Source organism: Fusarium proliferatum (assembly GCF_900067095.1).
Source record: "Fusarium proliferatum ET1 genome assembly, contig: FPRO_scaffold012, whole genome shotgun sequence".
Taxonomy (NCBI): Eukaryota; Fungi; Ascomycota; class Sordariomycetes; order Hypocreales; family Nectriaceae; genus Fusarium; species Fusarium proliferatum.
Window position 1 is genome coordinate 957597 of NW_022194801.1, and position 13756 is coordinate 971352.

The 13756-nt window shown below is 50.6% G+C and overlaps 5 protein-coding genes and 1 non-coding gene across 6 annotated transcripts; 3 read left to right on the top strand and 3 right to left on the bottom strand.

Annotated features, from left to right (window-relative positions):
* Positions 1 to 43: 43 nt before the first annotated feature.
* On the top strand, positions 44 to 1284 carry FPRO_13428 (uncharacterized protein; the record flags this gene model as incomplete). The annotated part of the gene is made up of 6 exons (XM_031222878.1): positions 44 to 109; positions 167 to 385; positions 432 to 741; positions 789 to 907; positions 956 to 1133; positions 1181 to 1284. The coding sequence occupies 6 exons, from the start codon at positions 44 to 46 to the stop codon at positions 1282 to 1284; spliced, it is 996 nt and encodes a 331-aa protein (XP_031088294.1).
* A 1370-nt stretch (positions 1285 to 2654) lies between these two features.
* FPRO_13429 (uncharacterized protein) lies at positions 2655 to 3527 on the top strand (the record flags this gene model as incomplete). The annotated part of the gene is made up of 1 exon (XM_031222879.1): positions 2655 to 3527. One exon carries the CDS (start codon positions 2655 to 2657, stop codon positions 3525 to 3527), a length of 873 nt encoding a protein of 290 aa, XP_031088295.1.
* A 1146-nt stretch (positions 3528 to 4673) lies between these two features.
* FPRO_13430 (uncharacterized protein) lies at positions 4674 to 5358 on the bottom strand (the record flags this gene model as incomplete). Its single annotated transcript, XM_031222881.1, has 2 exons — positions 4674 to 5197; positions 5280 to 5358. 2 exons carry the CDS (start codon positions 5356 to 5358, stop codon positions 4674 to 4676), a joined length of 603 nt encoding a protein of 200 aa, XP_031088296.1.
* Positions 5359 to 6482: 1124 nt separating this feature from the next.
* FPRO_13431 (uncharacterized protein) lies at positions 6483 to 8744 on the top strand (the record flags this gene model as incomplete). Its single annotated transcript, XM_031222882.1, has 1 exon — positions 6483 to 8744. One exon carries the CDS (start codon positions 6483 to 6485, stop codon positions 8742 to 8744), a length of 2262 nt encoding a protein of 753 aa, XP_031088297.1.
* A 705-nt stretch (positions 8745 to 9449) lies between these two features.
* On the bottom strand, positions 9450 to 9521 carry tRNA. Its single transcript has one exon. It is a non-coding gene; the product is annotated as a tRNA-Arg (tRNA).
* Positions 9522 to 11559: 2038 nt separating this feature from the next.
* Positions 11560 to 13337, bottom strand: FPRO_13432 (uncharacterized protein; the record flags this gene model as incomplete). Its single annotated transcript, XM_031222883.1, has 2 exons — positions 11560 to 12500; positions 12548 to 13337. 2 exons carry the CDS (start codon positions 13335 to 13337, stop codon positions 11560 to 11562), a joined length of 1731 nt encoding a protein of 576 aa, XP_031088298.1.
* Positions 13338 to 13756: the final 419 nt, after the last annotated feature.

Below are 13756 nucleotides of genomic sequence, written 5' to 3' on the forward strand. Positions count from 1 at the left end.
GCACCCTCCTCACCTTCTTTGCCGTTTCCGCTGAGTCTTCGCGATGGACTCGGCACCCCTCCTCCAGAACGCCGATGGCCTCCCCAGCCCCAACGTGATGCAGGATCATGTAAGTCATCTCCACGATGCTTTGGACCATCTTTTCGCTGACATGATACACTTGTAGCCTGCCTTCCTTCGAGCATCTCACTCCCCGTGGTCATTCATTCCGCAGAATGTACTCGTTATCTTGCGTGGAATTGTTTTGTCGCTTGTCACAGCCGTGGTGATCCTCGTCCTCAATTACGAGATCCACGAAAAGAGCGAGTTCTCCGATTGGCGTATCGTCTTTGACTTTGCCAATATCAGTTTGTTCTTTGTCTTTCTGTACCAGCTCAAGACCTTCGTGAGTTTCGCTTGAGGATTGCCTCCGCTGTTACTGACTTCTCTAGTCTTGGACATTCACCCACCTGTACTATCCCCACCACCATGATCGGCACATGGGGGGCTTGGAAGGATGGCTTATCCGAAGAATGTCGCTCCCCAAGCACATGGGTAGCCTCCGCAAGCAGTTCTACTTCACACTCTTCTACACCATCACTGCTGTTTTCGCTTTTGCCAATTCGACCATCTACTTCTTCATCACCCGCCAGCACAAGAGTGACGATGCCAGCGGCGAACCTCAACCAGAGCCTCAACCTCCCAACGGCACCGCTTCGCGCGTCTGGGCTCCATATGCCGAACAGACGCCTGCTGCTCCATGTAAGAGAAATCTTCGTATTGCAAGTTATTCAACTGACCATAAATAGTCACCGACATCTTTGGCGAGGGATGGTTCCGTGCCTTCATCATCTTGTCCTTGTACGCGTTCGGTTCTTCGGTGATGGTGTTTGAGATCCTTGTTCTCAACAGCATTCGACGTCCATGGGTAGGTTGGTGTTCAGTCACGATAACAGCTTGCTGACCATATCACCAGACTGTCGGAATCCACCTCATCGGCATCATGTTCTCCGCCACAGCTTACCTGGGTTGGGCGGCCTTTGGTCACCTCGTCACCAAGTACTATCCATTTTTCTGGCTTGACAAGAACGAAGTTGGGTCGGATGAAGCGATTACTCTTTACTCCATTGGCTTCGTGTTCTTGATGCCCATCAGTGAGTTGTCCCTCTGACCTGTAAGGTGTAAATGCTGATTACCACAGTGTACATCCTCATGCAGGGTCTTATCGCTTCCCGGGAGAGCGTCACACGATCAAACTCTGAGGCTCGCGCAATCGCTGCTGCCCAAGCAGCCCTTGATTCCTGAAGGGGTGCGAACTGGGAATGGTAATGGGTGCTGGAATTTGTTTGGTGGTTAATGATGGACTGGGGAAGTCTGCCCATTGAGTGACTTGATGTGATATAGATTGATACACCTGGAGGGGGTAGGGTTACTCGAGACGTCTGGTTAACCTCTCAAACCTAAAATTGACTTGACTTCGCACCAACAAGGCGGTCGTAAAACGTTGAGCAACGGCTTGTGACGATATTTCGCCGAAGTAACTCCAATGAGTTGACTCATTCGAGTTGAAAGACACGGTGCAATGCCCGTAAACGACAGTCGGGGTTTATAAATGTCTTGGTTGTGAAGCGTGCAAGATGCACCTGTAACATTACGGCGTCGTGAAGCTACGTGCGACAAGGACTTGGCGACACCACCTTGGATGCAAATCAACCAGCCCCGTTGTAGGATATTCACCAATCACACGCAAAGATCTACTGGCACAGATGGCAGGGCTCCGTAGCGTCTTCACACAGACCGTCGATTGGGTACCGGAGGAATAAGTTGGTGAGGCACCACCAGGGCCACGACAGGGCATTTTACTGAGTGACATTGCACGGTCACATCGACAGGTTGGAGTGGCGATAACACGGATGAATTGATTGGTGTTGACACGAAACGAGCCTTGTTTGATCGCGGCGGTGCAAGTACATAACGACTAGGAAGAAAAGCCGGGGAAAGGTCAAAGATGACGGTGAGTTGAGTTGGGCATTGACATTTTGAGCTTGTACAAGTTGCAGGGGTCTTTGGTTGAGATAATAAACGTGAAGTGAGTGTTGGCAGAGACTCATATTTGAGCCTGACATTGCAGCCTCGACAACGAGATCAATGCAAGATAGACTCGGGCTTCAATATCACAAGTGCTTTGAAATCAGATTATTAATTCCACCCATTAAAAAACCCCAACAATGGACGTCGGGTTGCATTGCAGAGGCTATAAGTTATGGAGTAGAGTCGCTGGCTGCCTCATGCTCACCCTTGAACCCCGCGGCGTGAGACACCATCGGTATAAATACAGGCCTATCCCCCCATACCCCCGACTTTCTTCTCTCTTCCTCCCCCCCACACACAACCAAAAAAGGGTCGCAAAGTTTCACCAAGAGGATATCGTCTTGTCTTGAAGGACATATTTCTCCGCCCGGGCCCATTTGTCAATCTTTTCTGTTGTGCGTCGCTCTTTTCTTCTTTCCTTTTGCTCTCTATCTCTTCGCTCTTTTCGTCACTCTCTAGCCAAGTCGATCGATCGATACACAAAGTTGGGAGTCGTTATCTCCCTACAACATCCTGCCCGAGTCGAAATTCCCGTTACGAGTCCGTTCTTTATTTACCGATTTCCTCCCATAACCACCGTAGCCATGTTCAAACGCTCGTTTAGGTCGCAAGACCCCAACCGCGTCGACAAGGCTGCGAGACTCAAGAGATCGGGCTCCCACCGGGATCAAACGAAAATGTCGAAGCTGCAAAGATCGCTCAACGAGCAGGACGCCATTCCCCAGAAGCCTGCTCCAGCACCCGCCGCGCCTTCACCCTCGCCCATCGTCACTCTGACTGTTGGTCAAGATGGCCGGCTCTTTGCAGCACATGAGGATGTACTCCGCCAGTCGCCTTTCTTTGAGGCTGCATTGCGCGGAAGTTGCTTCGAGGCACAGAGCAAGAGGATTTCCATCCCCGACGAAGAACCCGAGGTGTTCTCCGCCGTCCTCGAATATCTCTACAAGGGTGACTACTACCCACGTCTGCTCCACAACAAGCAGCGCAACTCTTGGGAGCTCGAGGACCAAGGCCGTACACCTCACACATCACCCAACCCCGAAACTGGAGGTGGCCGCGCAGGCGCTGCGTCTGAAGCCACCATCTACCTGTCGAGTCTCGATATGGCCATCCTCCGCGACACAGTCGTCTACTGCGCCGCGGACAAGTATGGCCTCGAGGAGCTCAAGCGTCTCGCCCTGCGCAAGCAGGGGCTGCAATCCGGCATCGATGTCGGGACCATTATAAGGTCAGCTCAGTACGCCTACGCTCACACACCCGACTCAGACAGCCGTCTGCGCGCTCATTACCTCGCCCTGATCATCCGCTGCCGCAAGACCTTTAAGCGCAGTGGGACCATGCAGGCCGAGATGGAGGCGGGCGGCAGCAAGCTCTTCTTCGACCTGTTTGTAGCCATGTGCAATCACCTCGACGACGTCATTGACGTGAGCAATGCTCGCACGCCAAAGACTGTCTGAGTGATTCAAGATAACACAAACACACACTACTCAGGCCTCCGGATGCTCCGTGTGTTTGATCATAGCTGGAGGACAAGCGCGAATGGAACACCGCCAAATCCGCGAAAAAAGAAAAACCTACAAAAAAAAAGTGATGCTTACAGGAACAGTTGGAAGTCGGCGTTTGGTTGCTTTTCATGCTCCGTCATCAGATTGAAGTCCTAAGGAGCCTTGTTTTATTACATCACTCCCCTTCTGCGAGGTTGGCCGACCGAATTTTGATGATACACGAGCTGAGAGGATCTAATCAGACGCACACGACGTCCTTCACATCCTCTGCTCATTTATTGTGAGTTTACTTATCGCGAGTTTCCGTTTCTGCCTTGTCATTTCAACTCTGCTTTGATACCCACTTACACACGGACACTGGGACATTTCTCCCCTACTCTGCTCTGGCGTTTTGTTATCCACCAAAAAAAGACCGGGTTGTCTTTGGTTCAACACCAGAGTTTGGGGACATTTTGGGAAGTGGAATGCTTGACCGCTTTTCTACACCCGCGAGCAAATGCCCCGAGATTGGCTAAAAGCTTGCATTTGTACCATCTTGGAAATTTTTCACCGAAAAAAAAAGGATCTCTTCTGGTTTCGTTGCTGTCTTTTTGCTTTCACGTTTTATGGCAGGAGTTTTTCTCTTTTGAACATGCTTAGAACGCGAAACGGATACAAACATCTCCTACTCGGATTTTGCACAGCAGGGGGCGACCTTGAGGACGAGAGGCTTTAATAACATCTTAACCTCACACACTGCGTGTGTGCCTCGCCTCTTTAGTACCGGGTCGGCCCTCTTTTGCTTTTGGTTCGCATCTACAGACTGATACCTCGAACCTGTCCTTTTGTTACTGCTTTCCTGTTTTGTTTACTGGAGGAGATGGGAAATGGAGATCCTTTCTGCATGGGTTTTGTTTGGGACCGGCGAGATGCCGATGAGAATGAAGTTACGATCTTGATGATTATTAACAACTTGGGATCGTTGAACGATCCTCCCTGGCGCAAGCACCGTCAGGGTAGAGGTAATGAGAAATTCGGCCACCTCAATTGATGTCCCTTTGCATGTGATGTCTGTGACGTAATGTTCGAGGGTGTAATGTTTAAAAGATAATGTGATTGTTAGGCGGTTTCATCCCACTCAACCTCAAACTTCTCAAACGTAACCTCAAGATCCTCCTTGATCTCCTTCTTAGGATCAGGTCGCGCGACAGCAGCAGCGATCTCTAGATCCCAGCCCTCACCACCATTATCGCCATAAACCCAATTCGTCTGCCTCAACGGCGTCTTGTCACCATCCTCATCAATCCTGTACGTCCACATGCAAAGACCCAGCGCATCCTGCACCTTCTGCACCTTTACAGTAACACACTTCTCACCACTCCTCACGCCAGCTTCATTCTCAGGCCCGACCTTCTCAACGCTCCAATCTGCCCACTGATCGCATGTCACGGTTGAGTAGCGCGGGTGATCGTTGTATAGCTCGATACCGGTCTTGATCCACTTGCGGGGCGTGGGGGAGTTGGGGTTTGTAAAGACTAGGAGAAGACAGGCCTGGTCGTACTGATGGAGGTATTTTGTGCGGAAGGTGAGAGTTGCGGAGATGAACTTCTTAAGAGAGTTTTTGGAGTGCGTGTTGAAGGGAGCTGGGGGAGTTAGTTAGTGAGGCTAGCCATGATGGGTGATTGAGAGGGCGCGTTTGAGTGTGAGGGGTTGAGATGGACTCACCAGTGAAGACGTCAGTAGAAGGAGGCTGCTTCCAGATATCACTACCAGGCGGTGCCGACCACTTGAAGGGAGTCTCCATTATAGCTAAATGTACTTTGAACAAAAACAATATATAGTAATCCTAGGATCTTGACGAAGTTATTATTCAAGGGACACGTCGATGTATTTATAGATCTTCTGAACGATGTCTTTGACCAGAAATCGCGGGGCAGACCTGACGTAATCGGGTTAAGCCGAGCAAACACGCAGCGGAAACTCCGCTTCAGGGTCTCGTTGGTAGAATGGAGGTAAATATTAATAACCGGTTGTCACTTTTACGGTTAATTCTGAAAAGGTTCTGGCTTGACAGGGTACTGCTTGTAGGACGTGAGCTTGATGCGGATAAAGTGGTGATGGGTGGAGATGAGCTGAATGCCGAGATACCTTATTTGGAAGGGGACATTTGTGGTCGGATGAACTGAGAGTGTGTAAATAGATGAACTATTTAGCGTAGAATGTTCAGAACCATTCTACGTATGATAATAAAAAAGAGATTACATGTAGCGAGCGGCCACTGAATTGTCAACTCAATGAAATGCTCTGTGACTACCCTGTACACCAAGCCAACTCTGAGTTTGTGGGGATAAACCTCGGCTCTCTCGTCACCAACCGCTTCAACAAGATTGCTCGCACAAACTGACTGCAACAGCAAATCTCCCTTCATTTCTCCTCATCAGAAAAACAGACATTAACAAAGATTGAAGACTCTACAACGGCAATAATCATCAAATACCCTACTCACGATCATCTGCCCGGCGTGAAGGCTGTTGCAAAAACATCACGCACTGGTGTTCGAACCGTCACTGCCTTGGCCCTCTGACTCAGTCGAATTGCAGGGACTTGCTCACGCGAGTGAAAACTCTTCCCCACTCGACCATAGACACTCATTTCTTCCACCCAAAAAACCCCGCCTGCACCGAAACTCGCGATTTCGCTTCACCAGTATCTCACCACGTCCATCCCTCTACCTTTTCCCCTTATCGCGATAATCTTTTTTTTTGTGAGAGCTATCGCAAGCAGACGCCTTCGACGCCGCGGCACTGGAGTGCTTATAGCCTCAGTGATCTGGCCGTTTGTCGGCCTGGGGGAGAGAAGGAAGATCAGTAGCGAAACGACTTTCAATTCATTTCAACTATATTATACGATACTGCGAATATCTTCACAATGTCGTCGTTTCTTACACCACCAAAATCAGGGCCTACTGGGCGCCCGGCTGCGAAACCACGGTTCGGAAAGCCCAACCCCGTCCGAGCGATGCGAGAGCGAGAAGAACGACGAGCCGCCAATGCAGCCGCCCATTCAAATAGCCTACGAGTTGCTGCTGTTAATCGAAATGCTTCATTAGCAAAACCGAATCGCCCGCAATGTCCAAACAAAGCGTGTCCAAAACCGAATGTCGTCGATGGGACATGTCAGACTTGCGGTCGTATCTCGGATGACAGTAATATCGTGGCAGAAGTCACCTTTGGAGAATCGTCGTCGGGTGCTGCTGTTGTACATGGTTCTTACATTGGCGCTGATCAAGCTGGTGTGCGAAGCATGGGTCCTGCTTTTCGAAGAGTTGGAGGATCTGAGGACCGAGAGAAGAGCATCAGGGAAGCAAAAGGCTTGATGCAGGGTTACGCGCAGCAGCTTAACGTCAGCGACAGTCTGGTCACTGCAGGAACGCAAGTCTTTAAACTGGCGTCAAGCGCAAACTTTATCCAAGGTCGTACATTGGCCAGCGTCGCGGCTGTCTGCCTGTACGCAGCCTGTCGAGCAGAGCCACCGTGCAAGGTTATGCTTATCGACCTGGCGGACTTGGTGCAGCTCAACGTCTTTAAGCTGGGCCGCATCTTCAAGAAGCTCAATGAGGTGGTGCCAATTGGCAACGACGGTCTCATTCCAGTGTATCCGGAGGATCTTATCTGGCGATTCGCGACAAAGATGGAGTTTCACCAAGACACGGCCAAAGTTGCTGAGGACGCTGTTCGTCTGGTCAAGCGAATGAGTCGAGATTGGATGGTCATGGGTCGTCGACCATCAGGCATCTGTGGAGCTTGTCTGCTCATGGCGGCACGAATGCACAACTTTCGACGAACTGTGCGAGAGGTTGTCTACATTGTCAAAGTCACCAATCACACAATCCAGAACCGTCTGCAAGAGTTCAAGGTCACCGAGTCCAGTCGCATGTCGGTTGAGGATTTCTTGAAGCAGGATTTCCTGGAGAGCTCTCACGACCCACCTTCCTTTTACAGGCAGTCAGCCGAATATAAGAAGCAGTTGGCAGCGAAGAATAAGAAGCGAAAGAGGCCGACAGATGCTGATGGTGACGACAATGAGGAGGAAGATGACAACCTGGCCGACAAGATTGATCCGCGGTTAATAGAAGGCGGCGCTGATCTTTCGAAGGCCCCTGTTGTTGAATATCGCCGCGATGATGACGGCTTCATTATTCCGCCTATACCATCCAAAATCGCCAAAGATCCATCGCTGGTCAACAGGCTGAACGAGAACGCAGAGGACGAAGAAGCCGAGGGTGAAGACACGAATGTTCAGACCCTAGATGGTTTGGTACAGGAGTTTGGAGACGCGATGGATGAGGAGCTTACCGAGAACGGGACACAAGAAACCAGCCAACGAAAAGGCAGCAAGCCGCAATTACCTATCAATGAGGAATGGGAACAGGATGAGCAAGAACTAGAGGGTGTGATTGAGGAGATCTTTAACGATCCGCTGACATACGAACACGCCATGGCCTACACAACTGCCGAGCAGCGAGCACGAATTCACACCGTCTGGGCCTTGCAACAACGACCCCAGAAAGAAGTTTCCATGTCCGCGGATGTCACAGAGGATGAGTTCGCTGACGATCCCGAGGTGAACAATTGTTTGCTGTCGCCCGAGGAGGCTCAGATCAAGGAAATGATCTGGGTGAATCAGAACAAGGAATGGCTACGAAAGCACCAAGAGAAGGTGTTCCGCAAGAAAGTCGAGGCAGAACGACCGAAGCAAACACGAAAGCGGCGTAAGCGAGCTAGAATGGGTGAAGGTCAGACCAGTCCCGCCAGCTCGGCAGCCGAGGCAGCCGTCAATGTCGCCAAAGATCGCGCCTGGTCCAAGAGGATCAATTACGACGCCATCCGCAACATTTTCGACATGCCCAACCTCGGAGGTCCAGGATCAGAAGCCACAAGTCGCAAGACCAGTGTCGCAGGAAGCACAAAAGGCGGCGATGATGCGAGCGAAGCTGCCGATGAGAGCGTTGCTGGCGACGAACCCGAAGCGCCACAGGAGGAAGAAGAGTTCGAGGAAGAGGAGTACGATGAGACGCAGAACTATGGCGATGGTGAGGAGTTTGGTGGTGGAGGTGATGAGTTTGGCGGCGGGTATGATGAGGATGATCCGGAGATGGATGCTGAGTATGGTCTTGAGGAGTATGCTTGAGAGGATTAACAAGGGAATGAGTGCTGGGATGGTAATTGATACCCATATAGATAACAGGATGCTGTAGCACATACGCGAATGAGCGATTTAGGAATAAATCTGTAAAAGTCTGAGTTTGTCTTGTCCCCTTCGGTGTATTCTCTTGATGAGTTTAGTCCAATCTTAGGCTGGGCGTCCTAAACTTGTACAAGTTTTAGGACAGTCACATCGTGAAAATGTAAACCACAGCTCAATGTGGAGTCCCTTGGGACGAGATGGAGGCGTAGTTGGCGAGTGAGAGTGGTGGCGCCTCAGAATCTGTTCCCGTATCTCATTCACCCTCGCTCACATGAGATTGATACTATCTAAACTACTCATGATACATGAGGTCTAACTAGTTTGAACTGATAGATGATGATTAAGTGACATCGTGCATGTCTATCGATGGGTGTATCCGTACCTGCATGTCCGTAAGTGGTTTGGGGCGTCAACACCATGGCGATCTTCCCCACATGGATCTGTCTCACTTGCATCTCCACATTCGATGTCAGCCCAACCCAAACTATTGAGCCTTTTAATGAAGAACAATCCTCCGGCCCTGCTTATTGTTTAATGTGTCTTCCAAAAAGATAAACTGTCGTTGCAATACCTCAAGTTGACTTGGTGCCGCCCTCCGCCACGGCCGTGATGACCTCAAAACATCACAACACCAAAAAGTAATCATCTCGATGTACCCAGGACTCGAACCTGGAGCCTTTGCCACCGGAAAGCAACGCGCTGCCATTGCGCCAGCACACCGGGGTGTATTTTTGACATTTCTGCCGTCAATTGTAACTATACACATGATATCTCGTCAACCTCAACATCTGGTGTTGACCCAAGATTTACACTCCAAACTCGCGCTCAGGCTATCACATGCAACAGCCAACGCCCGTATGGCCTCGCACTGCCAAAAAAAAACAAAAACTCACTACTAAATTTGCTTTCTCTATATTCACTTTACCCTCAGTGGCACGGCTCTGTTATGCTTGGAACTGTCGTCGTTGGGCGGCCGGCGGTACGTACCGAAGTCGGCCGAGACTGGACCCACCTCTCCCCCGGTAAGGCTGAACCTCCGGGCCGTACTCTACAATGGATGCCTGAGCAGGCAGGAAGTCTTTAATTCTTAAATTCACATGACCACCGTAAACAAGGAAGTATTCTCATATAAGTAAGCTGGGCACGTACTGAGCGCGGCATCGTGAGGAATAATGCCTGCAGGCTTGGTGCATTGACGCACCTTTTAAAGAGGGATCTTGGTGATACATGGGATTTGCTTTACGGAATGATTGATGGTAGGGTGATTGGCTCGCGCCTCTCAAAATCAGCGGCGTCACCAGCAGGTGCCCTCCAAATTAGCACCGTCCAATTATTTTACTACATGAATAGCAAGGTCGTTGACATTGTCATGGGTCACTGCTTGCCGTAAGAAGGGCAGCTTCACCAACGCCAGAGGAAGTAAGCCATCGTGAGTGGAGGCGGCAATGGGTAGATTTACGATAGCTCCTTTGCTGCTGATTGTGCTCTCGCGAGAGAGCATCCACGCTGGAATTGGAGAGACGCAGTATGTATTGGCCTTTGAAGCCGGCTCATCATAAGCCGACTTCAGGCAGCACCTCGGAGCAGATTGCCCGCAGGCCATTAGCGATGCCTCAAGCACGGGTGTCAATTTATAAGAGAGCAATGACTCACTGGTAAGCCAGATGTTGTCCATGAGTCAACATCAGTAAACTCAAGACCTCTCATGGTGCTGGCAAGCCCAGGGAGTAAGTAAGGTTACTTGACGCAGGGTGCCAAAACAAATTCATCAAAAAGTACCCTAAACTTATGCTAAGTTACCTAAGTCTTTCTGTCACTTCGGATCGAGGTCCTACGTTCTCTTGCCTCCAGGAGGGATGAAATCGTCGATTGACGCAGGCTTGCCATACCACAATTCTCACTATGCGTAAAGTTGTGAGTCAGAATGATGGCAACAAGGACTTCTGGAGTGAAACAACATCCAAATCGTCACTGATGCCACAAGCCCAAGGCGCTTGATGATCACTGCGCCCGTCAAAAGGAGCAGGCCCCGGCGCGCCGTGAGAATTGTTTGGGCTTTAGACGGTATTGTGTCAAGAAGTATTGGCAGTAACAGACAGCAATCGACCGGTTGAAAATCCCATAGGCATTGTATCACGTCGTACTCATCGCGTAGCTACAGGAGATGTCGCAAGCCGTGACAAACCGGAGGACTCGAACGACGGCCCCACTAAAAATGAGGCCGTCTTACACGACAGCTTCAATTGACAGCAAATCAGAGAGAACGGCACAATTACCAAGTATTGAGAACACTGAATGAAATTTTGGTCGCGGCTTTTATCTACCTCTAGACCCATGGACGAAAACACCAGTAACGAAAGACAATTGATAACTTTTTGCCCATATCCGACATCAAGAACATCAAAGCATTAGCGGCATTAGACTTTTTGTTTGTCCCATGCAGGGTCGCTCGCAGAGCAAACACCTGCCCGACCACCTGATTGACTATTACAAGTACAACAAGGCAAGTCGCTGATTCCTCCGATACGCTCACCCGGCTTTTCGACCGGGCTGGAGCTGCTGGGGTATCATCTCCAAAGAAAACACCGTCCCTGTCCCTTGGGGGAGGGGGCGCGAGTAAGCACGCTGTAGTCAAGGGTTTCATTCAACCCAAAGAGAATCAATCAAGGAAAATTTGTTGAAAGAGAGTAGTGTCGAGGCCAGGGATAGCGACAGCAGGCTATGCCGTCCTCGTACGTTTTTGTGGGTGTGCATTGCACTAGATGTGGAGATAGTTCACATCCGAGATGCTTCTGTGCCTCTTGTGGCCGTTGCCAGCTTCGGTGGTGGCCTTGCGTTTTTGAGACATTGACTCAAGGGGGCTGCGTGTGGCGTCGCTCATCTGCCTCTTGTGGCGACGGGCGGGTGTTAGGGGGATGGCAGCTGTGTCGAAGCGGTCCGATTTGAGACCCTTGAGTGCGGTGTAATTGTAAGGACCACTGAATGCCAGAGAGTCCTGAGTAGCCTGGTTGCTCAGAATGAGCTGCTGGTTGATTTGGTTACGGCGGAAAGCTCCAACAGTCTCGGAATTGATGTGACCATGCGCCTGTTTCTCGCTGGTAGCTGTGCTGGGCCGTGCAGGCGTGGACGCGGGATCCCAGTTGTCACCCTCTTCATCGCCAGAAGAGTCATTTTCCTCCCAGGCGATAAAGTCGTTGAGGTCCAGATTCAGTTCAGCGTCTTCCTCCTCCTCATCCTGCAAGCTAGGCGCGGTTGAGCTCTCGTCGGCGGTGTTGGGTTCAGAGGGGAAGGGGAAGAAAGCCTCAGCAGGTCCCATCACCTGGGCCGTATTGAAGAAGTCACCAAAGGTGTTGGAGGAGAACATGGCGCTGAGCATTAGGTTTGCGGAGTTGCTCATGATAGGTGACTCGGGCCCCTCAGTACCCCAGGGAAAGTTAAATTGTTCGGGGGAGAGGTCGAGTTGGTGGCGCCGGTGAGGAGTAAAGATCATCATCTTTCCGGTGACGGGGTTGAGGACAGCAATTGGCTTCTTGTCGGAACGGTCAAGGTTGTACCGTCCCAAACGGGGTTGACCACGCTCGGCCTTGACCGGGCTGTCGGCGTCAGAGTCCGAAATGTCGCTCATAGGCTTTGAAGGTCGTCGAGTCTTCTTTCGGACAATGGGTTCGGGTTCATCTTCCTCGGTGGTATCGCCATCAGCTGGGCATGTTAGTACAAGTAATGACGCCCATATAGCCAAAACTTACTCTCGTAGCCATCCAGCTCGGTGGATTCCTCAAAGCCAAAGGGAATGGGCTGAGGGGTAGAGGCAGCAGTGGCTGGCTGGGAGGCCATTGGAGTGGCAATAGGGGTGTCATCGTCAAGTTGTCGGAAGATTTCCTCGGCATCCGAGTCATCATCTTGCTCGCCGTATTGGTTGTTGAAATCCCAGAAAGATCCCGAGTCAGAAGACTCATTAGGATCGTTCTCAATTTCACGGCGGAAAGCAGGATCCAGGTTGTTTTGAGAAACAAAGATATCAGGGAAGAAACCCTGAATCTCATCCTCGGTGTCGGTAGAGTCAGAGTCGCTGGAGGGCACGTCAAAGTGAACGTGGCGCTCTAAAGGCTCCTCACCAAAGATATTGGCGTCTTGGTAGACGTCAGGCTGGTCCTCATCGTCCGTAACGATGCCTCCCCAGCTAGCAGCGTCATCGTCATCAATATCCAGGCCCTCTTGCTCATCATCTTCCTGCTCCACTTCCTCCTCCTCCTCTTCTTCTTCGTCATCCTCCTCAATAGTCGGTTGCGGCCGAGGAGCTTGTGGTGGGGTGGGGGGAACATGAGTTTCTTCTAGGATGTTCTCCTCCTCGGCCGCAGCAACATCGTCCTCATCGTCGTCTGAAGAGTCGCTAATATCTTCAACGGCAGAGTAGCCGCCATCGTCGGAGAGGTCTAGGGAAGAAGCAGAAGGAGTGTCGGAGACCCTGCGGCGGCGCTGGGCGGTCTTGGTCTTTTTGACCGGAGTGGTAAACTTTTGCTTGAGATTGCGAGACATTTTGGAAATGCTTCAAGATGTTTAGTATACTAGTTGTAATGATCGTTTGAGTTGTCTTCAAAGTGATGTAGAGGATCAAGCTCAGATCGAATGTTTTCTAGCAATGCAATGCAAGACTTGTTTTGTAGTAGATATATGCGTGTATACGCTTTCGAACAACTTCAAGTTGTTTTAATCGTCTTTAATAGAAAGAGAAAGGTAGGGAGGTGGTCGGGAAAGTAGAATGGTAGTAACTGTATCAAAGGCCCTTCACTATCGGGCAAGTTGCAGAATCGTTGGCTTCAGAGACAGACTCTCGGTAGAGCATTCAGCTCCAGGAGCGGGAAAGCCTGTAAAGATCAAAGTCGAGAGAGAAGTATTGACTGGTTAACTCGGAGAACTGCTGGACTGCGAGCCGGGACAGGGAAAACAGCCACGGC